General features: G+C 35.2%; 1 protein-coding gene across 1 annotated transcript in view; it reads right to left on the bottom strand.

Annotated features, from left to right (window-relative positions):
• The window catches only part of mmd (disintegrin and metalloproteinase domain-containing protein mind-meld), a 2,100,572-nt gene that overhangs the window by 522,397 nt on the left and 1,553,828 nt on the right, over positions 1–24,347 (bottom strand). The window contains exon 21 of the mRNA XM_089595760.1: positions 21,130–21,268. Within this exon, the coding sequence (XP_089451886.1) occupies positions 21,130–21,268 (139 nt within the window). The remainder of the gene's footprint in view (positions 1–21,129; positions 21,269–24,347) is intronic.

The raw sequence follows: 24,347 nt of genomic DNA, 5'->3' as shown, positions 1-24,347 counted from the left end.
ACAGCAAGATTATCTGTAATAAAACTTTAATGTACGTATTGAGGTTTCCATAACATGGTTGTTATTACCACATTTAATTAACATTCACACGCACACACCAACGTATCAAAGAATGAATAACGTATTTGATCATTCCGTGCCGATAACTATATAACAAAAATCATTACTGTTGTGCTTGCTATCGAGTGTGAGAAAACCAAGTTGTGAATTCATAGTATTTTCATTTTTTTTTTTTTTTTTTTGTTGTAACCTTTTTTAAGTATCAACGTTTATTAGATTGTGTATGTTGTAAGCTCTTGTAACTTTCTTTGTTCATAGCCAGCGATGTCTGGAGCTCTGTATCTTCCAGTGACATCCGATATGCTGACCACGCCTCATCCCAGATTAGCTGTTTCACACTCGCCTTTTCATTGGCGCTGACTGGCAGAAGGATTCATTTTTTTTCTTCTTATCGTCTTGTTCTTTATAGTTGATATACGCGTACAGTATCGTTATGTCCGTTGTGTTCGGCAGTTCTTTGACTTTGACTCTTTGACCGCGCGAACTAGTGCCAATGGTTGTTTTCCTCTTTTAACAAAAATAACCTTAAGATGGACCAACCTGTAGCTTTTTCACCAGCTGACTTTTCCCATTGACTGGCATTTTACTGATTTCGCTAGAAACTCGGAGCATAAGGGTGCAAGCTCTTCCACTTTACTGGTGACGACAGTCACCTTTCCTTCACACTTAGATCCTCCGATGTGAAGGAGGTGAAGTACGCCTGTGGGAGGTATAGGAAGGTGAGTAAATTGTTTAATTTTTTCTGGTATGTGCGAGTGTTGTTTTAGTGTTTGTGTGTTGTCGTTTTATTTGGCAGATTTTAATATTTGCTTCCTTTCCTTATTTTTGTTTCGGTTGCCTCATGCTCGACAGACTATCAACAAAACTTTAGGCGTTGTTATTGTTAGTACGTGTGGATGCATGCTTTCTAAGAGAATTATCTTTTTTTTTTGTTACTCTTTCTCGTAGCAATTTGTGAATTATGCGACCACGGTTCCATTCCACAAGATCATAGTACCTAAAATAAGAAGTTGCTCAACTCCGTCGTAGTAAAATATTTCCTAACGCGACTGCCCTTGATTCTCACAGTTTTTACAATAGTTCGTAAATAATTTATAAAATTTATACATATATTTTTTTCTATTAATTTTCTACTAGACTTTCTCTTTTTTAATCTTTTTTTTCATTTATTTACTGATTTATTTACTCATTCATTTATTTATTTATTGACTTATTTGTTTATTTTTTTTTTTTCAGCACACTATTTAAGGCTTTCACACCTATGCCTATGCTGAAGTAAGTTTAGGCATTACAATGGGTGACATACCAAGGGTCAGCATGTTGATGCCCACGGGTAGGGATGGCATATTCAAGACATTGTGTCTCTTCTGTCATTACGTGAGCGGCGTCTGCACTTTTGTATTTTTGTTTATTGTGAAACCATTTTTCTTTTTTTTTTAATTGCTTCCGCTTTTATTACAGTACGGATTCTGGCGCGTTGTTGACGCATGGCGAGAGTGCTCAATGGCACTTTCGCGTTAGTTGGGCAGGCCCTTACTCCGCCTGCTTGCCATCGACTTTCAGGGTGGTCCTGTGGTTAACGTGGGAAGCTGCCTGGAAGGAAGGCCGTTTGTGCTTATTGTGCGCACGCCTGAAGACAGAACGCCAAATGTGGCCCAACAGATGTCATTGGCCCCATCAGAGCGCCATGTGGCTGTGGCGTCTCTTCTCATCCAGGCCGTGGAACCTGAGGATCTAAGCGGAAGGGTGCTGGGATGTGAGTGCCATGGGCCTGTGGTGTACGTCAGCGTCAGGGTTGGCCTCTGGGGAGGAATCAGGCTCCAACCTAGGAGCATCCATCGCACTGACAAAAGTGTCTTAGAGCATGCATAAAGAGTACACAACAAAAAGTTTATTTTAAACTACTGTAACACTAGCTAGTCAATGTATATAAAGAGTGAAGTTTAATAAGTTATCTTTTTTTTAAATTAATTATATAAATGTGCTTTGTCTATTTAATGTATTTTTTTTGTAGTTCTGACTGGTTCTTTTTCGTAGATATCGGGGTATGGGGGTTCGCGCTTTCCTACCAAAGACAAACTCGTGTGGTGAGTAACCCGTGCTTTGGTGCACCGTTGTATTATAAACATGCATGCAGAGGTTTAACCAATTGTCCCAGTCGTTTTGATCTTTGCAATATACCTTTAGATACTCGGTTATTATATGGCGCATACGTCCGATGCTGCCATTGGATTGAAGCTTATATGTAGTTGTATATCATTTGTTAATTTAGAACAAGCGAGAAAATTATTCTAGTAGCTTATTCCTCAAGTGAGTACCATTATCCGATATTATATCGTCCGATGGAACAAAAATGCAAAAAACTTTATGTAAGAGGTTCTCAGCAGTTTCCATTGCGATTTCTTGCCTTACCAGTATGAAAATGATGTACTTAGTAAAACCGTCCTGTATTATGAGTATCTATCTGTTGCCTTTTTTTATTTCTGTCAACGAGCCGTAAAAATCTATTGAAATTTTACTAAATGGGAAGGCAGGTGTATCAGTCAAAACCATAGGTAGCTTTGTTTTTAGTTAGACAAGCTAATTTTTTTGACATCCATCGCATCTTAAAATGTACTGCTTAATATCGGGCTTCATATTTGTCCAACAGAAATCATCACCAATTTTCTTGTAGGTCTTGTTTATGCCCCTATGGCCCCCTATTGCTGACTCGTGGTATTCATTTATTATTTACAGTCTCTTCTCTACTGGTGGGGTTGGTAGGTCGTTTAAATACAAAACTGCTGTTAGCTCATATCTTTGAAATACATTCTCGAATTCTTCTACAAATTGGTCCTAGCAGGGTTGCTTTAGTATTTTCAAGTCTCTTACGAGCTCTATTGATTTAATGTTGTTAGCCTCCATGGTTCTCTTGAGTTCTCTTACACATTTCCTTATATGCGTGAGTAGGATTTATCCTCCAGATGTGTCTTAATTAATACCATTATTACGACTTTGCCAAATAGCCATTGAACTTTGGTCCCACCTATTGACCGTCCTTCTGTGTGAAGTTCTTCCGGTTTTATTAGGCCCCTTAAGATCAATGCTTTCGTTATTTCTGTCTCTGGGATGCCTGATAAGGTGCTTAGGACAACTTAATTTCCTATGTACCTGAACGGATGTTCAGTGACTTTCCAAATCTTGTAAAATGTCTTTTTGCCTTGGGGCCATGGTGGTTTTTCTCGGGGTGGGCGGGCTTTAGCTACTGTCTAGCGTGTCAACTCTAACTCTAAGGTCCTAACGTATGCAGTGTTATCCACCGAATTTTTACTGTAATAAGAGTTGTCTGAGTCGCCCTCTTTCCGTGGTGATCTAGTGTCACGCCCGTTACTTATAACTTCCGTCCTCTCTGAGTGTGTGATGTTTGTCTCGTGCCCTGTCCCCTCATTTCGTTGTATATTACATGCTTGGTTAAATACGTCAGTGATCGTTTCCGCTTCTTCCCAAGGTAAGACATACTTGCCCCTTTTCTTTTTAAGCTGAAGATCTACTCATATAGTCCTTGAGTCCATTGTATCCTCAATGTCTTTTTTATATACAAAATTGCTTACTTCTGATTATGTAAGCCATTTTATGTTAATATACTCTTCGTTTCCGAATACATTTTGCTTAAGCTGGCATAACCAGTACCCTTCCTTGTCATTTCTGATGGCTACGAATTCATCTTTCCATTATATACATTTATCAGTGGCTTTTTCATTCTCGCTAATTTGCGTAAGGCTTTTAGCCAATGGTCGAGGTGGCTTGACCAGGTCCCCAGGAGGTGTGAAGGTGTGGAGGTGCTCCTCATCAGGGGAATGTAATTCTGTCCTTGCAGATAAATATGTGCGTATTTTACATTGCCTTCTCTCTTGAAGTGAGAGTATAGGTATTTATCCAACCACCCGGCTTTGTTGGAAAGGCGCAAGTGCACACACATGTTCCACTGAAAGTGTAGTGAAAAGAGAAAAGTACAGTCCCCATTTTCAAATCTTCTATCTGAATTAAAGATTTCCTTAACTTCGTCAGGGTTTAACATTTATCTATGTGTGGTGAGCTCAGCAGCTCAGCTCTGAATTCACTTGCTGTTAGCTTTAGCTGACATCCTTTTATTAACGAGTGGAATAGGCAATTTAAGTTTTAGTCAAAGCTCGCTGCCAAAATTTGCTTCTGAACTTATAATTCTTGGTAGTTCTGTTAATTTTGTTTTAACTGCGTTCTGCCCTTGTTCGGGATTTTTGTCTTTCGATGTACTCGGGGAGTATGCGTTGCTACCTTGACCTTGAAGTGGTTACCCTTGGGTGACTGCTGATACATGTCCATCTCTAATGTTTATCCATGTGCTATCATTTATGTTGCATAAGTCAACCCCTGCATCTATCTGAGTGTGATTCTGCTTCTGATCGTTTTTTCCAGTAGGTTAGTGATCATAGGAGGGACATTCTTCGAGGCTATACACATACACTCCCTCTTGCTCCTCCTATACATCTATTCTTGCTCCTTGTTTGCCTTCCAATGTTGGATTTCTTCAATCTTTACAGATAGGTTGATCATTTTTTCAGGCTTGTTACTTAAAATGCTGCTGGCTATTTCCCTCCAGCTCAATTTTCTATGCGTTTCTTGAGGTAAGTGTAAGTTATCCCCGTAACCTGCTTGCTGCCATGCGTTGAGTTCTTGCCTATTTGTACACTTTCATTGGGTGACTGTCATTTCTTCTACGGTATCTGAATATCTCGCTTCTTCACTGAGTTTGTTGCTGTCTTGTACTGTAGATAAGCAAGCTCTGAAGAATATTATTAAGTCTTCTCGTATTGGGATGGTGGACTTCTCTAACGGCGTACTTTCTGCTCAAATTTCGGCACTTAAAAATCCACTTCCTGAGGGGTCTACTGCTGTCTCCTTTGACTTTGTTTTTATCTTGATGCTTTTTTTTACTGTATCACTTGCATTCGAGTTAATGCAGAACTTTTTCAGTTTTTTGCGAATTAAAATAATTTCTTGCATGTCCGTACAGTGTTGAGTTCCGTGTCTGACTTTGTGCTGTCGCAGTCAGCTGAGAAAGAATCTGAATCTGATACCTGCGAACTTAATTCGTCGATTTTTATCTTCTTACTATTTCCTTCATCATCCTGCACTCTTTTAACCCAAACCGCAAACATCCTTGCCCGTGGCCCGTTTTCGAGACAGATCCCATCTTTCTCCTGCTCTCCTGCTAGTCGGTAAAGCTCTTACTTTGGCAACTCCGGATTAATTTCCCCTTCCGCAATTACTGCATTCCTAGAGAGGACGTCCACGTAATTGTCTTTTTCACGCTTATATATGATGTCGAACTTGTAACCCAGCAGTTATGCCTTAAGTCGATTAAACCTTAAATTAACCTTTTTAGTCGTATGAAAATGCTCTAGTGGCTCATGGTCTGTTATAACCGTGAATCGACGTCCGTATAAGTAAGGACGGAATTGCTCTTTCGTGAAGACGATTGCTAAGAGCTTTTTATCGTAAATGGAGTATCTTAATTCGGCGCCCTTTAGAGTGCGTGAAGCATACTGGCAAGGACAATTGCTGCCAATTTTGCCTTGACTGAGCACCGCATCTAACGCATATTCTGATGCATCTATCGTTACAATATACAGCTTTTTATGGTTTGGGGCTGCTAGTGTAGGTTCTTTATGTAATTCCTCTTTGAGCTTCTCGAAGGCTCCTTGTTCGACTTTCGTCCATTTAAAATCTCTGATTTTGCAGAGCAATCCTGTCAATGAATGTGCAATTTTGGGGTATCATTTTATGAACCGATGGTAATCCAACTAAGCCCAGAAACTGTCTTACTCTCTTTGCATTTTTCGGTGCTGGGTAGTCCGTAATTGTTATATTTTTTAAAATCCATTTTAAGTGTACTGTTGCCTACAATGTAACCCAGTACTTGGGCTCCCCTTTTTTAAAATTAACATTTCTTGGGTTCGATCGACAGATTAGCGTCTGCTAGGCGATTTAATAACCTCTTGAACCGTAAGCTGTGTTCTTCTGAAGTTAAGCCATGTACTAATACGTCGTCTAAGTATACTTCTAGCTCGTGGCCTTTTAAACTGGCTAGTCAACTCCATAGCTGCCGAAAATGTATGAGGGGCACCGTAACAGCGCATCGGCATGCGTTTGTATTGGTAATGGCCATCAGGTCTCGAAAACGCTATCTTATGTGCATCTCACTCATCAATCTGGACTTGAAAAAATCCTTGTCTCAAGTCTACCACAGTAATGTACTTGGCCAAGGATAAGTGGTCAAGAATATCTACTTGGAGCGGTCGTGAATGATTCATACGCACCGTGGCTTCATTCAGTTGCCCGTAATTTGATACGCCATGCCAGTGTTTCTCACCATTTGGCTCAGGTTTCTTCGGTACTATCCACATATTGGAGTCGTACGGTGATTTAGATGGTTCGATGATGTCATGATCAAGCAATTTTCTTATTTCTACTCTCATCTGGTCCCTTTGTCCTGGCGGATACCTGTTATTCCTTGCGTGAATCGGTGTTTTCGTGTCTGTAATTATTCTGTGTTTAACTAAATAAGTTATCGGCAAGGGCTCGTCCTCCAATCTAAACACATAGGGGTTGTGGCTCACTAGGTCTACCACATGTGCCAATTCTTTTTCATAGCAGCCATTTACATCAACTAGTGGCATTATTCTTGTAACTCTTTCTTCTTTTGTTTTGGATTTTATTGTTTTAATATTTGCGTACTCGCTGTCTCCACTTGCTTCAATGTTTTTCAGCTCAAATGTATTTTTGTCTCCCCCATTGGCTTTTGAGGCCCATAAACTTTGGGTAGTGTCATAATGCAAGAACTTTACTTTGAGCCCTTTAATTCTGACCGTGGAGTCGGTAGTGTTGATGCATATGCCATAATCCTGTCTCCGTCTCAATTTGCTACGAAATTTTTAAAATAAATTCCGTGTCCTAAACTTTGTTTCGTAACCCATCCGATATTTTCCTCATTTTCACTTGAGCTCACCATTGCATGCATTACCTGCTTAAAGTGCGTGGGAATTTTGAATCGTTTGTCTTCTTCTATTGGGAACCTGATCCCGTTAAAGTATATACACTTGTTTCTTGCACTAATTTCTCCTCTGTGCCTTTCTAACATATCCCACCTTATGAGCCCATCTCTGTTTATTGTAAATCCCATAAGAACTATATACAGTCAAAGAAGGTTATCAAGTGTTATCCAAGTGCTACCCATCGTTTTGCATGCGCCCTTTGCTACGCCACGCACTTCTAATATTTCACTAGTGTCTATTCCTGTCCCTGCACTCAAACAATCTTCTTTAATTATTGAAATATTTACTCCTGTATCTATGAGGAATAATGCTGCTTTATCTTTTATATTGTTGCTTGTAAACTAGATCACTGGCGGTAATCAACGTGTTTGTGCAAAATTAATTTTTACTACCCTAAGTTTCTTGGTCCTTTGATTTTCTCCTACGGGCTGCCCAGCATCTGGGGATTGAGCACAGCACCTTACGTGTTTAAATACTTATCCTTCTGTTTCTGACTTGAGTTTAACTACAATTTTTCCATGTTACGTTTATCTTACCTCTCCTTTTCACCGTTCCATAATTCTTTAGTCCGTTTGAGTCCACCAAACTTCATATTGTGAGCCAACTTTTTGCACATTGCTGCCATGTAATTTCTAATCCCACAGTAAAGGCAACCTTTTTGTGTATTTAGCGTAAAAGTATTTCCGCCCCGCCCCCCCTACCAGTGGTGTCATTGCGGGGCTTCCTACACTGTCTTTGTTTGTGACCAATTTCCCCGCAGTTATAGCATTTACCCGCAGTGTTGGTCTTCAGTCCTTAGATTTTGGCCCCGAGCGCTTGCCAGCGCCACCCCTGGGGCCAACTACAAGTAATCAATCAGACTCATCATGCATGCCTAGTTTTTTCAGTGGAGTAAGGCCTAGTTTGGTCAGACATGCCCAAGCCCGAGGTCGCGGAAAAGTCCCTAGCGTTTCAGCAGACGAGTGCATTTAAATGGATTGCATATTGCTATTGACGTTGCGTCTAGACGCACCCTAAGAATATAAGCAACAGAGATTTGATCAGGTGTTATTTTTTACTGAAAAACACATACATCAGGTGCGTATTTTAAGTATGTTTCTATTTTAAAGTAATTTAGCTTAGTGATTTAAAGACACTTTCAATATAACATCCAAATGTTTAGCAAGCTTTGTTAAATTATAATACTAATTGTTGCTTCACGTTGCAGATACCTTCTTAAAAATCAATTTGAATAATGCATTTACTCTGGTAAGCGATGCGACTTGGGTTAATTTCCCAACTCACATTGATTTAATGCACATGTCAAAAGTGCCCTAGGCATTAGAATGGATGCTGGTTCACTGCCAGAAGGTGTTCATTACACAAGATAAGAACGTCGATATTGTATAAGCAATTAAAGTTGAAGCAATTGGTGGAAATCGATTATCTTCTTTCATTTACAGTATTCAAGCTTGTGATGAAACAAATGTAGATAAGGGATCTGTTTATTGCATATTTATCACTGCAGTACAGCCAGCAACAGTTCCTAACAATTTATTCCTTCGAGATCTCATCTTTAAAAATGCCTAATTCAAATCAAACACTGTCCAGCATCAGCAGTGATTATTGTGGTAGCAAGCTTGACATGAGAGAAGTTTGAGTGATGGCAGACCTGAGCTGCCTGACGTGTTGACTGTTATAAGAAGGCAGAGAAGTCAATTGGAGAATGCTGCTACGGACTGTGAGTCTTGAAGACTGTATTTGCCTGACAAAGGTGACACTCCTAGTTATACACCTAGTTCGCAGAGGTTCAGCCAGCATACTATCCAGCCACTTGAGGCATGTGAATTAGCTTCTCCAAGTGAAAAAACCTAAGGTAGCAAGTGACTCTGAGCATTGTGCATCACCGATACCAGCCATCGTTCTGTAAGAAGGAGGACGCGCCAGTTCGGAAGAAGCTGTCACTGCCACGTTTACCAAGCTAAATACATCTAAAAGTTTCGCATCCAAGATTCCCAGCACGAGTAATCAGCAAACGTTGCCAAAAGACAAGAAAAAACATCAGAGGACATCCTCAACATCGCGCGATGGAGATTATAAGTCGTGTTCAGAATATGAGACCAATACAAATCATTTGCGCATCTGTCTTGTTTGTTTTCGCCATCAAGATTTTACAAAATAATTTGGGGAGCTGGCGGAACGAATCAAGCTGGCATTATTGTCAGTTGCTATAATTGTGGAAAAAAAATAATTCACTTTGCTGACAAGATGTTTCAGAACGACAGCAACTGTTGGATTAGCAGTCCCGACAAACACAAAGGTCCTGTGAGAGCACTGGACTTTAATTTTCAGTCTCATTTTCTAGCTACTGGTGTGACCTCTGGCGACCCCCATTTTACCTGAAAAGTTGTGTTTTTATTTTCATATCATGCTTAGAGGACTTCGTTCTTACCGTGGGTCCCATGACAAAATCAAACTTAATTTCTTATTTTTTGTTTTATTTTATTTTGTTAAATTTCCTTTTTTTCATTTCTTTTTTTTTATTACTCTATTTCTTTTTTCTTTAAATTTAATTTTATTACTTTTTCTTTTTATTTTTTTGTATTTCCTTTATTTCATTTTTGTTTCATTTTTTAATTTATTTTTATTCTTTTGTAGTTTCTTTATTTTATTTCTTTGTTAATTTTTCTATTTTATCTTATATTTTTCATTTCCTTTTTTTGTTTTTTCATTTCTCGTTTTTTTCCAGATTTGATTTTATTTAATTTAATTATTTTTTAATACTACATTTTAGTTGTTATATTTAATTTAATTTCATTAAAATTTTTCTTTCAATTTCATTTTTTCATATTTCATTTCTTTTTTTTCATATTTAATTCCGTTACTTTTTTTTTTTTTTTTTTAGATGTATCATTTAGAAAGCAAATACATAATCTATCATAAATTAAATATATTATCAGTGAATGCATATAAAAATGGAATATTATAGTTACGAACCACACGATAAGTACGAGAAACCGAGTTTCTATAGTCGGCAGCGCTTGTAGCAGACTGGGTAAGGTACTGGACTCATATGCAAGAGGTCGAAAATTCAAATCTCTGAAGTGAAAAGTGTTTTTTTTTGTTTGAGATTGTAAGTTTTTGGCAGCCCCAGCATTGTTGTATTGCGTGGAGAGATCCGACAAAAGCTCTTAGACTGATTCATAATAAACCATCCATGGCCTGTTACTGTGGCGGCCCCTCCGTGATCTTTGCTACCAAGGCAAATAGGATATTATCCTGATTAAATAGAAAACGTCACACTATGTGCCTGACTAATGCGCTAAAAAGCGAAAGTGTCCCCGAGCTCCAGTCGAATAGTGATATGGTGGTAAGCTGATTGCTCAAGGACAGTCCACTAGTATATACAGTGTACTTCCTCTGTGCGTTGTGTGAGTGTGATTTCGCGTAGTATGCATATGGCTCTGCCTGGTAGCCTACTCGTACGGTCGTTAGTACTGGCCGTGTAGGCACTAACGCTGGCCATGTGAGTGCAGTAGCCGTGAAGAACGCTTGAGACAGCGGTACGTTTCCCACAGGTCTCATTGAGTTAGGAGGGGTAACGCATACTCAATGTGCATCAATGTGTGTGCTCGAGCGAAGTTGGAAACCGTGGTCGCCTGCATAGATGTATCAGGCTACAGGTAAAGCTATCGCTCTTCGACTGTTTTCAGGGGAAGCGCAATGCCGATGATGTGTGTCCGTCCAATACTTCGTGGCATTTGTGAATTCTTTACGCGGTGGAGGAAGGGAATCGTATTAAGGGTGTGTCTGTTGCTGGTTTGTTCTAATTTTGATTGGAGGAGGAGTATTCTGCATTAATTGTGACCCTTCTCGCTGTGTGAGGGAAGGAATTATTGTTTTCTTTATGACTTAAGGACTAAATAAGCTTTTTTGCACTCGAGCGTATTCCGGACTATATGACTTGGGCCCTCTTGGTTTATTGGGGACTCCCATGTATTCTTTTTCCGTTGATCCTGTTTGTGCCCTGACTCTATCGTTTGTTATCAGGGTGCTTGTTGCGAATTCTCTTACTGGTTTCATGTTTCTATCTGTAGTCCTTTTATTGCCGTACGCTTCTTGCTCCTGCTCCCACTTATAAGTAGACAAATTTTTCTCTGTCTGTGGTGAATACCCTAAAGACTCCTTGGAGACTAGGGCGTAGCCTAAATTTTCTGATGCCCTCTGCAACTTTTTGAGGATTATTTCTGGGGACACTCTACTTTTGTTGATGTCTACGCTCTCCACGCGATATGTTACTAAGTTGTTCTTATTTTCGATCTCGCCTAACTCTTACTCCTCTATTAAAAAAAAATTTGACTGTCTCATTTTTCGATTAACCGCCCAATTATTCTTTGGTTTCAGATAATGTTTGTGGATGACCACGATTTTAGGTTTCGGTCTGCAAGGTGGGACGAAGTTACTTCCCCCGTTATACATTTGACGCCAAGTATTTTCTTGCTTCATTTCACTTTCCTGTAAAATACACTTAATCACTTCGACATTTTTTCGTCTACGGCTCGTTGTCGCCTTTCTGACTATATTCCATGTTTCCGCGTCGTAATGCTCAATTTCTTTCTTCCATTTGCATTCGTTTGCTACCGCGATCGCGTCCACGTTGGATGCATTGTCATCACATTCTTTCTCCATATCGTATATATTCGTAACCAGAAGGTCTTGCTTGTTTTTCACGACCCCACCCAGACTTCTTGTACTTTTGGAAAGCCAACCCCCAAGGAAGTGTTGTTAGATTGAATTTTATCGTCAATGCTCACCAGATATATATATACTAGTGGGGCTTACGCCCCCCTGCGTGCAATGCGCGCCAACCCTCCAACTTCCAAATATTTTAGAAGAAACACATTTTTACAGTTTGTGTATGTTTATTCTTATTTATTCTTAACTTTTTCAGTTACACAGTAAAGTAGTTGTTGAAAAATGATATATGTTGTAGTACGATAAATTTGAAGTTACCACGTCAAATTTTTAGTGGGAATTTGTGATTCCTGACACATCAAGTTATCGTGAAGCATTCAAGTTATTATCTGAAATAACAAAACACGTAAATTTTCAATAAAATTCAATATTCTAGTCACGTTAATTAATGATATTAAACAAACATTAAAATAGAAAAATCAAACGAATTAAATGAAGAAATAGTAGATGAAATTAGTAGTTATGTAGACTTCAAAAATATCAAATTTGTGGTAGAAGTCATACAGTTATAAATCTAGCTGTTCATCTTGAAAATAAAGAAAAACTCATATTTAAAAAAAATAACATCAAAAATGTAATAAAAAATTATTAAACACCCCTTATAGCTTCGTTCAAATTAAATGAAGTAGATGATTTTGCAAAATCACTAAAATATGTTAACATTCCAAAACATTACATTTTTGGAAAAAAAATTAAAGTTTGAAAGAAAAGGAGAGTTACACTAAAAAATATTGCTATAGGTAGATTAAACATATTATCTCCAAAAGAATATGAACGCTTTTTTTAAAAACTTATTTTAAATAAATTACATGGGGCTACATCGTTTGAAAACGTTAAAAAACATAATAAAATAACACATAAAACTTTCAGGGATCCTGCTAATGCAATGGGTTTAATAGAACATGATTCTGAAATCAACAATAGTTTTAAAGAAGCTATTACAATTATGTTTTCATATCAGTTGAGACAATTTTTTGCTTGGTTTTTGATTTCAGAAAACATTCAAGGAGATAAAATAAGAAACGAATGTAAAAAATATTTGACGGAAGACTTTAATAATGATAAAAATAATTGTGCTTTTCTACATATTAATCAAATTTTAGTATCGGAAGGTAAATCATGTGAGTCTTTTAGTTTACCGACACCAACCATTAGCAACTATATAAATAATTGCAATATTGAGGAAATATGTTTCAGTAAAAAAATTTTCGATGTAATGTACACAAATTTAAATGAAGATCAAAGAAAAATTTAAAACTATTTCTGAACAAGATGAAAGAGTATATTTTATAGATGGTCCTGGTGGATTTGGAGAAACCTACTTATATGAGACACTCATTTATTACTTTATTTCTAGAGGTAAAAATATTTTGTCAATGGCTTGGACAGGGATTGCATCTGTATGACTACCAAAAGATATGACCAGTCATAGAACTTTTCGTTTACCTCGAGACTTAGATAATATTGAAAGTGTATTTTTTAATTTAAAACTGAAAAAAAAAATTAAGGAAAGTTGATTTAATAATATGAGATGAGGCTTCTGTGATTTCGAAAAAAGCTCTAGAAATCGTAAATAGAACGTTGAGAGACTTGTGTAATACAAAACTTGGCTTTGGTAATAAATTAGTAGTATTAGGAGAAGATTTTCGACAAATCCTTTCAGTTATAAAGAACGGTAATAGAACTATAATAATAGAAGAATCTATTAAATCATCATTTTTATGAAACTTTTTCAAAATCTTATGAATACAAAATATCTGTTCTAGTAATAACGAATTTTCAAAATTATTGTTAAGAATTGGAGAAGGGGACATAGAAACATTTACCATTTCTAAATCCTGGATAACAGATGATGTCTGTACCCAAATATTTGGCAGTTACAGCAACTGTTTTGACAATAACGTGATACTAACTTCACATAATGAATATACTTTTTTTTCAAACAATAAGATTTTAAGTAAATTACATGGGAAATCTAAAACTTATTACAGCATCGATACTGCAACATATAAAGGTGTTAATAAATCAGATGATAATATTTACATAAATTTATCCGTAGAAATGTTAAACAACATTCGTGAAGGCTTGCCATCTCATGAACTTAAATTAAAAAAAGGTACAATAGTAATGTTAATTCGAAATTTGAGTATATCAGACGGATTATGTAATGGTACACGATTGCGAATTACTAAATTACTAAAGTATAACGTAAAAGGCGAAATAGTAACGGGAAAATAAATTGGTAATAAAGTTTTCATTCGAAGAATAACATTAAATACTGGAAATACTTCATCATTACCTTTTATTTTACATAGAAACAATTCCCATTAGTTGTAGCATTTGCTATGACTATAAATAAGTCTCAAGGTCAAAGTTTTGATAATGTGGGATTATACTTAAAAAAATCTTTATTTTCTCATGGTCAATTATACGTGGCTTTATCAAGATGCAAAAATAAAATTGGAATTTTTGTTCAAGTCGATAGAGAAAACCGTTTAGAGATTGAAAATATAGTTTGCAAAGAAATTTTTGAATATAATAATGTATCTGATATTTATAACATGATTTAATTATTATTTTTTTATGTGTAGGTAAAATTTAATAATTAATAATACCTCTTATGAATGTATATCGTGTTTATCTATTGTACCTATTTCAGCATTAACTTAAAACAAAATAGAAATGGACGTAAGTCTTCGTGATTTTGTCAGGCTTTACAAAATGACTCATAAAGTGATGCAAAACTTTCATTGTTTATATTAATAAAACTCTAAATTTAACTTAAGTTTATGTACGTTAAAAAAAAAAAATTGTGTAATAAAGGACTATATAAGTGATGATGATATAATAATTATGCGCACCAATATATGTGTATATATTATTTGGTTTCAAAATATTGTTAACTCCATATAAATTGCTTTTTAAACGTACTTAGTTGTACAAATAATGATGTTTTGCGCAACAACCCCCTATAAATCAATTTATGACATTAAATTCCTTTTTGACGATGAAATAAATCATGGCAATAAGATAGTTTTGTCCAAAGATAGGTAAAGACGGTATGATCACGGTCAGGTTCCAAAAAAGTGGTGTGGGGAGGCGGTAGGGGCCATGAAAAAGTTCGTGGGGGTCAGTGGGAGGGCCATAGGGGGTAGGTTGGGGAATGTGGGATGTTTTGAGAAAAATTACTATACAGTATTTTCATGTGATTTGGTAGGAATGTGGTAATAGACTTTAACACATTGACAGGCCTGGCAAAATGCAACGTTACAAAATGCTCACGAAAAAAGTCAGCCTACTAAAAACTTTATGCTTACAAAGAAACCAAGGGATCAAGTAAATCAAAATACAATTGATTGTATTCGAGTTAAGCTGATTATATTATTGTGCAGTAATCTGTAACTATTTGATTAAATATTCAAACATACATTGTTATTATCACATCAAGCCATACGAGGTTGAGCCCCCTGGCTTAAATAAAGACTTATACCATACTTCTATACTATTCATATAATATTTTGTGGGGGGGCGGTGGAGGCCATGCAAAATTGTGCGGGGGGTTGGTGGGGGGTCAGGGGAAGGCTGTGAGGGGTTTTGAGAAAAACTACGATACGTCAAAATATTAAAAAAAATAACGTATTTTTACCTTATTTCGTGGAGGGTTGGTAGGGGGGCAGTGGGGGGCAAATGGGGGTTGGTGGGGGGTTTTTGTGGATTGCCCTACTGAGTTAACTATATAATATAAGAAGATATATATATATATACAGTGATATACAAAATTGATCGTCTGCAGAGTTAGTATATATTTCATAGCTAGTAGTACACTGCTCGAACATTGGTGGCGTTAAAATCGGAGACTTGCTGAGATGCGCACTGAAATTTGCGTTTGGCATCAAACTCTTCATTATCGTGGCTCACGCTAGAAATACGATATAAACTGAATGTTGTTGCTAAAGACAAGCCTACTACTATAATTTTTCGTAATTATAAATTGTCTAAGTATCTTTTATTGCCCAAAAGTTTTAGGCACGTGCTTACTGCTGAAACTTCCAATCTGTTAGAAAAGCTTTGTTATGCTATTTTTAACTTTTGGAAAAAGCAAAAAAAATAAGCCTGTTATTAATGCTAGTATCTACAGTCTCTCAGCAATGTAAAACTTCTTTTCAACTCGTGTTTCTTTCCTTATGAAAACTTTGATCTAAATTGTAAAAAAGTTTTTTAGAAATGAACTAGAACTTATGTTAAATAAAACAGATTTAATTACACACACGATCCTTTTTATAATTGACTGCTCCATTAAAAATAAAGCCTTAAAAATCACGTAAGTCAACAAATGCTTAGGGTTTAAAGCAGAATAGAATTTCCCAGAAAGCGCATCTGCTTACTGTCTCATTTTATATGATCAAGTCGTAGAGAACAATAGCATCATTGGCGACGTGAGAGAATGTGTTCAGGTACATACATAAAACTAAATGAGGAGTCCTAGCAAGGAAGTCAATCTTTATCATATTCAAGTACATTTTGGATACTCTGGGTCTGAAGAAGCCTGGCAATGATTGTGTGATTGAAAACTTGGCCATTTACTTACTCAATATGGATAATAAGTCCTTAGTACTTCTTTTAAGCCGCCATTTTCGTGACACAAACTTAATAACTGATACAAACGTAAAAACTGCCAGCTTTATCTACCCTATCATGGATGAGATCGGCAATCTGGTGATAGTGACTAAATAGAAATTAGTAATGTTCTTCGGGAAAATATTGAAGATAAGATGGTTTTGTAATAAAAAAATTGGAAAAAGACTTAAAGGGTTTAATTCTTATGTCAATGATATAGTTGAATATTCAGAATTTTAACTTTTGGCACTAGCTACTGCATATCTCGACGATAACTGTGCGTATAGATTTGTATGTGCAACCCATTATGTCTAGCAAACTACCTTAAAAATTCTTTTATTCGGAATGTTAGCAGATCACGAATTCTGATGAAAAATAATACTACTTAAGAAACCTAATAAAACTTTGCTTTTGGAAATTATGTCAGTAATCATTGTATTGAACTATATAACTGTCATTATTTATTTATGTAGCCTTATCTCTGAAACAAGCTAACTATGAAAATATTAAAAACCCATAATAAATTTTCATAAAACAAATATATCTACACAGTGTAAGACGTACATAAACAAATTCAGGCGTAGCGAACTGCTTAGTTTATCATGCAGTATCAAACGAGACTGACACACATTCACGTCACACTAAGTGCAAAGTTTTTGTGCTATACAATAAAAATTAGATGTACACGTGGATTATGTTACAAAGATTGAAGATTTCCTCAATGCTTTTTGACAGCTTTTACCAAAAGACGTAGCTATGCTCTCTTTTAGGAGACCAGGAATCACTTATTGGATCGTGCTGCCCCTGTGCAATTTTTTCACCTTATCTATCGATGTGCGTTGAAATTTAAGATCAAACAGATTATATAAAATCTTACAGTGTATGGCGTAAGAAAATAAGTACCCTCTAGTAGGCTTATAAAAATGTTAACGTAGCTCCAATTATCCTGTAACAAATGAGCATTTAACATTAGAGACAGGGGTATATACTATATGGCAAACCAAAATTCGCGAGCCTTAAAGATCTCTTGTACAAAATTCTGTTAAAGCGTCTTATCCAGAATCAATGAAAAATTATTATACCAAAAATTTTCGTTTTTATCTAAAGTAACGTGAATGCATTACGTTGAAAAATAAAATCATTATTTAGTCCTTGTCAGGACAAACAAAGTTTTTTGCATTTTTTTTAAGCTACTAAAAGTATATGTATTAATTAAATTATTTTTTACTGTCGAAACTAATTAATAAACAATTCTAATAGTCTTAAATTTCGATTTATTAGCTGGTTATACGTAATACTATGTATTCTTTGTCAAGGTAGTCCATGGCCTAAGCTAGCGTTAGTCAAATGAAGGAGATATACAATCTACATTTCGTAATAAAACAGTATATGTTTTTTCTTAGAATTTGATAGGTTCACACTCAAAAAGAACTATAAAATTGTATGGTAAACAATGTGTAAATATGAATATACTTTCTATTGGATAGTATTGCGTATAAATATAGTGCAAGTAACGCTGGAATCAGTATTCGTACGTTAACTGGGTGTAATTTTTATAAATATTTTAATATTTAGTAAATAATTAATTATAAATACTATACCTCGTAGATAAAAAAAGTTTTAATTAAAGTTATGGCATGACGTCTTACCAGGCTGGCCAGTACAAGACTGGGCACTTTCATTGAATCTTCCGATGATTTTAAAATTACTCCCTACCAGTCACGCTGATAACATCTCTAACGTCATACTCTTATCTGTCACATACACTTATTTCTAGTCCGTATTTAATATGTAGCATAAAATTGAATTAAAAAAGTTTTAAAAAAATATCCTGCGGTGCCGCTTTGGAGAAAAACGTGAAAAGATTTTGACAATTTGTGTATACAATGATCTCTTATATCATGTTATCACAGTGATTATACTAACGTTTCCATTGATCATTGCAGTTGAGCATATAAAATATAGTATTCCATGAGATAAGCTAGTAAAACAGTGATAAGTAATTTTATCATTGGTTGAAAACCTGGAAATCATATATAGTATGATAGAATTAGTTTTTTGGCCAGGAAAATTCTGACTAGCTTGAAAAGAAATAGGGTAGTAGTTTTGATACAATATGACAATTGAAAGCAGAATTGAACAAGTAGAAATGTCAGCACAAGCCCCCTAAAAAAGTGACAAAATGGCTAATACATTATTTTCAGCTCTATAAGAGAACTGAAAGATCGCACATAAAAGAGTATTCCGCAAAAAAAATGTGCAATTTCAAGACAAACAAAATTATTTATATATGCGTTTTATACAATGTTTAGAGCTGAAATTTTAACAGAAAACAAATATTATAACCCTCATCATACACAAAAACTTTTAGCTTAATTTTCCATACTTTTTGTGGACCGCAGCAAAAACCGAAAGAAGGTCCTCTCGAAAAATGGCCATAAAATAGTTGTTAGCCAACATAGATACATTTTTCAAAATTATTGCGTTTTGTCTTTATTTACTCTAAAACTATACAATATGCCATTCATTTTTACTGATAAGAAGTATTTTAAGAACTGATTGCAAAAAAAGAACATTTAGTTTTGAACGGGCTTGAGAAAAACATTAACACGAAAAGTGGGCAAGGCTTCCAGCGGTGGTTAGTTGAGCCTCCAATTCTACTGACCAGAGAGTAAAAAAGCTGTGGTCTGCAATTAACACTGAAGATACTTCACTTTTTCTTCTAGATGCAAAAAACATGTTTTGAATATTTTTGCAACTTTTTGGGGGGCTTTTGCTGACATTCCTACTTGTTACATTCTGTTTTTATTTGTAATAATATATTAAAACTACTTCCCTAGTTTTTTTAAGCTAGCTAAAATTTTAGGGATGTTATTATTATTTTAAGCTTATTCTACTGATATAGAAGTAAATAGTGTCCGTGGTCACCATGGTGTGCTTTTTAAAATTGCTTACGTCATGTTGCCACGCCAGTTAATGGTTCCTTGCGTAGAATTTTTTAGAGACTTCGTAACGTTCTCCCTTACCGTCCCTCCACTGGCCAAAAAAGTACTTCCCACAGCCCATCCACTGCTTTTCGTATGAAGTAGGCGCAATCCAGTTGTTTTTAGAATAATTTAAATATACTATGCTTTATGTATTGTCTTCTTGCTACCCCTCCATTACTTTAAATTACTTATTTATGGCCCTAATACTGTCTGCTAACTCATTTTTCTCATGTCACCATCAACAACTAATAAACTTCCAGACAGGACGTTATAGAAAATTGATTTTTGGCGTTATAATTTTTGCTGAAACAATGTTTTCTTTTTTATTTTTTCACGCCCCTTATAAGTCAGATTGATAAATATTAAACATATAGTTAGTGAAGATGCATGAGTACTTATAAGGTCCCTACAATATTTATTTGCAGTAGTAAATCTATTACTGTAGGAGCTTCTAATTTTTTTGTTGAGCATTAAGTTCTCAGTGGATTTAGTTTGAAACTGAAAGAAATACTGTTGAATAAAATTGAATAAGAATTTGTCTTGTGTTTATTGTAACTTTGATATATTACTCTGATTAATTTCAATTTAATACAGTCACTAAGTAAGCAAAAGAGTGAGTGATTGTTTAGTAGCACGCGTGTGTCTGTATAATTATATTGCACCCACATGTGCATTTATACCGTCTTTATACAAAGCAAGCTCATGACTTATTGATGCTCGTACTTAGTGCATCTTGTACATAGCGTTGAGTGTATGTAAAGGAACAGTTAGTGAATACGAGAAAAAAGGAGCAAAATTGTTTCGTCTTTGACCGATAGCAAAAGCTTATCAACGTTACTTTTGCCAGCATTACAATAACCCGCACTATTCCTGATGTTGATCATGTTTTTCTATGACTAAATGGCTAACATGCCACACTGATGAGTTCTAGCTAGCAATCCAGAACAGAACAATTTTTTTCCTTTTCTTTCAATAAATAAATTTTTTCTTTTTATATATTTCATAGTTCAGGCACTTAGTCTTATTTATTAGTACCAGAGCTGATGATTGCAACTGTTTACGATTTATCGATTTACGATGTATTAAATAAATATTTACGGGTAAGATTTATCAATCAGCTCTAAAAAGTTTGAAGAAATAGGATTCATTATTTTGGGGGAGAAAAATTGCTCTCATTATAATTCCAAAGATCTTACTCTTAAGATTATTCATTAGAAATGAATTTTATTTGTGAGTAATATAATGCTGCATGCGTGTATTAAGTCCTTAACAGCAAGATGTACTTACTTTGAAATAGGCTATTCTTATGAGCTACTGTACAAAATAGGCAGGTAAGTAAGATTTAACAACAATTTTTCAAACGCTAGATAAAAAACTAATCATACTAGAAAAAATATTGACTCTTCTTATAGCACTTCTAATTATCTTATATTACTTTAAACATGTCAAAAATTATGATGTCATAGATAGTTTAGAAATAGTTAATGTTTTTCCTTATTAAAAAAAAAATTAAGAAAAGTTATATCTCCTTGCAATACTAAATAACAAAAGTCAGGAGTGCAGTTTTTTTATAAAAACTATAATTAATTATAAACACATTGATTTGATCATTATTCTTATGTTAAATATGAATATCCTATAAATAAACGTATACGTACCTCAAACAAAGAGAGAAGTTCTTATGTACAACAACAGATCTATAACAGAGAGCCATCATTGCAAAAACAACGAACACTCCTCCTACCACAGACATCAGTGTTATTACTAAGTAAACGGTGTTAGATCCATGATAGTTCTCTATTGATAAGTGTCCATTTAAGTTTTCACATAATGAAGTATTATTTGATATGGAAGATTCAGTGTTCATCAACATTTTACGATAAATATGTCCATATGTCCATAGTGGTGAGCAGTAAATAAAAAGAAGAAAAACATAACAATTACATACTTTGTGAGATAAGCTACGCAGTTACAGAAAAACGTTATCCTGGCTTAATAAGGTGTAAATGAAATAAACTGAACCTAATTCAGATAATTTATAAATATAAATAATTTTTTTTTTTAAGTAAAAAAAAAATTTACGATTCATTTAATAAGTTATGAATTAGGTAGTGCAGTACCACTATATGTAAGATGTACAATAGCGCTATTTTATACGTATTTATACATGTTATTTTGCTTTGGTAATTTTCAAAATAAAATCAGTAGTAATATTACTTAAAGTATCATGTTTCTAAATTATCTGAAATAATTAATATGAAACTTTTACTTTTAAGAAAAATCTTATGATAACAATCCTCTCAATTCCCTACAGAAGTCAGAATAATAATAGTAGCTACTCTCACAGTAACTATAAGTAATCTCATCATTCGCTTAGATCTTAAGTATTTTTGTCATATGTGATTCTAGTAAAAGGTTTTTGTTAGTATTCAGGAAGTGCTGTGTGGTATATATTGTATACCAGCCACAATCGAAACTAATTTATATAACATAATAATGAATTTTTATAAAGTCTTATTTACAGCATGATTAAAAAATATTACCACTCGAAAAGCGAACTTTTAGAAAATAGACATCTGCACGCAAAAACAATACCTGCTGCAGCCTTGCGAATCGCTTTTTAATAACAATTTATATAAGAAACTGTACTTACGGTATTTTAAGATTGAATACAAGACAGAAAACAACCATTCTTTTATTAAAATTTGAAAACCGTATTGCTCACCTAACGCTTACGTTCTCTACAAATGTTTTCCATACAAAGTTGAATAAGTATCATACTTATATATATGTAATACTTAATAAAGTAAAGTCGCTAAAACCGTTGTAATTGCTAACCGTAAAAACTACTGAATCGATTTTGCTGAAATTTTTTATACTAATTCTTAATAATTCCGAGATTATTTTCGCATAGTTCTTTTTTCACAAAAAACAATATCAATAGAGATAAAGAAGCTCAAAAATTTTCTAAAATAAGCTAGCTTTGCGCTTCAGTTCAGTAGATTCCACCCATCGAGTTGTCAATTATCGTAGTCATTCTTCGAAAGCACTCCAAGAACAAAGTTGTTACTCGTGCAGCTGGACATCCTGGCTACCTAAGACACTTTTCTTTCATAGACAAGCGAAATAAATCGGTTTTTATCTTAGATAGCCAAGATAACCAAGTACCACGGGAAAATGGGCGTTTGGAACGTGAACGTCTCTGGTGAAATACTAGGAGACGTGTCTAACCAGAACATAACCTGCTCCAACACTTTAGAGTTCTATGGCCATTCAACCATCCTGCCTGGTGTCGTCAGATATTTTCTACTTCAACCACAAATCAGGAAAGACAGCCTTGAAGAGTACGGGCAGCCACATCGGCTTCCTTTCTAGTGGTCATCCCGAGGGCACATCTTACAGAGAAGGTATATCCAGGCCCATTCTTTCGACTAACGATGACCGGTTGGTTATCCGGGGAACGAGCCAAAGACGAGATATTCTTTGGTCAGTGGCGTATCTCCCTTCGTCATGGTCTCCGTACTCAGAGCTATGTACAGCTGGCCACTATTAAACCAATTACCATCTTGACTCAAAACATTCAACAAGGAATCACCGATCCTTTTCAAGGTATGCGCTGGAAGAACCTAACAGCTATGAAGGAAAAACAAACTTGAGCCTACGGGACAGTCTCATACGAGCAAGCATCACGAACCAATCCCTCCACCTTACATCACCAAAACAACTGAGTGTGCAAAAAAATGGTGCTTTAGACACCAACGTCTTTAACATTGTACCAGGTGACGTTGGGAACGAGCTCTACAACGAGCTTAAAGCATCAAATGTTGTAGTTCTCCTTCAGATCAGTGTGGTGCTGCAATAACAGGCCAGAGAAAATCACCCTGAGGTATAGAGACAATCACGTTTGCTGGAAACTTCAGTCAAGAAAGGGCATACTTTAAAAGCTTACCGGTCCGTTTCAGGGTTATAAAACGTCTAACTCCCTTGACAACAAAGACATTACAGCCTTATAAAGTTGAAAAGATAGCCTTTGGGGCTCAAAAAAATCTTAACCATGCTAAAAGTCACAAAAAGATGAACTGGAAGAAAACTTAAAATGCATATAACAAATTTAATTTAAGGCGTCAAAAAACTGATGTTTAACATTTATCAAAATTAAAATAGCATCTAAATCGATAAATAAAGAATTTATTAAGTGAGAGATGAGCTTTTTACTATAACCCTTATAGTAATATTTTGAATCTTTCAAGTTTTTAAATAGGTAGAATATTTATTTGTAGTTTAGTAGCGAAAAAAATGTAGAAAAATAAATGTAAAATTTTTAACTGATAACGTTTCACATGAACTGTTAACATACTACGGTGTTTTAGTTATTGAGTCTCGGGCGAAGCAGAGATGGGGGCCCACTAGTTTATAGATAAAACTAGCATTATATGTTGACGAATAAAAGGCAATTCTCGCTTTATTAAATCTTAAAATTCGTATAAAAAGAACTAATCACAAAGTTGTGGTATGTATTGTTTTTTGTGCAGAGGTATTAATTTTTTTTAAGGTCAGTTTTCACGTAGTAAAAAAGGTATAATCTTGCCACAAATGGCACTTTGCGGAGACCAGTTCTTATCTTTTATTAATTAATTGAGGTAGTGGCTAGTGTATGCTTTTAATTACATGAAACGTCTTCAATAACTCCAAAGTTCTTCATTAAAACAAAGTTCTATAAAAATACTTTGGATTTTAATAAATCACGAAGTTCTTTGATTTTTTTTGAAGGTTGCGGCTTGTGTTATTCCTTAACAAGCCTTGGGTCTCAGCTTTTGGTATACATTGATTTCTTTACATTTCTAAGAGCTTAATAGTAAAATATAGGTACAGAGTA

Source organism: Copidosoma floridanum, unplaced genomic scaffold, assembly GCF_036245765.1.
Source record: "Copidosoma floridanum isolate Cflo_tuat_1 unplaced genomic scaffold, Cflo_Japanese_pri ptg000027l, whole genome shotgun sequence".
In the NCBI taxonomy this organism is placed as follows: Eukaryota; Metazoa; Arthropoda; class Insecta; order Hymenoptera; family Encyrtidae; genus Copidosoma; species Copidosoma floridanum.
Note: the sequence above shows the minus strand (reverse complement) of the source record. Positions and strands in the feature narration are given on the sequence as shown.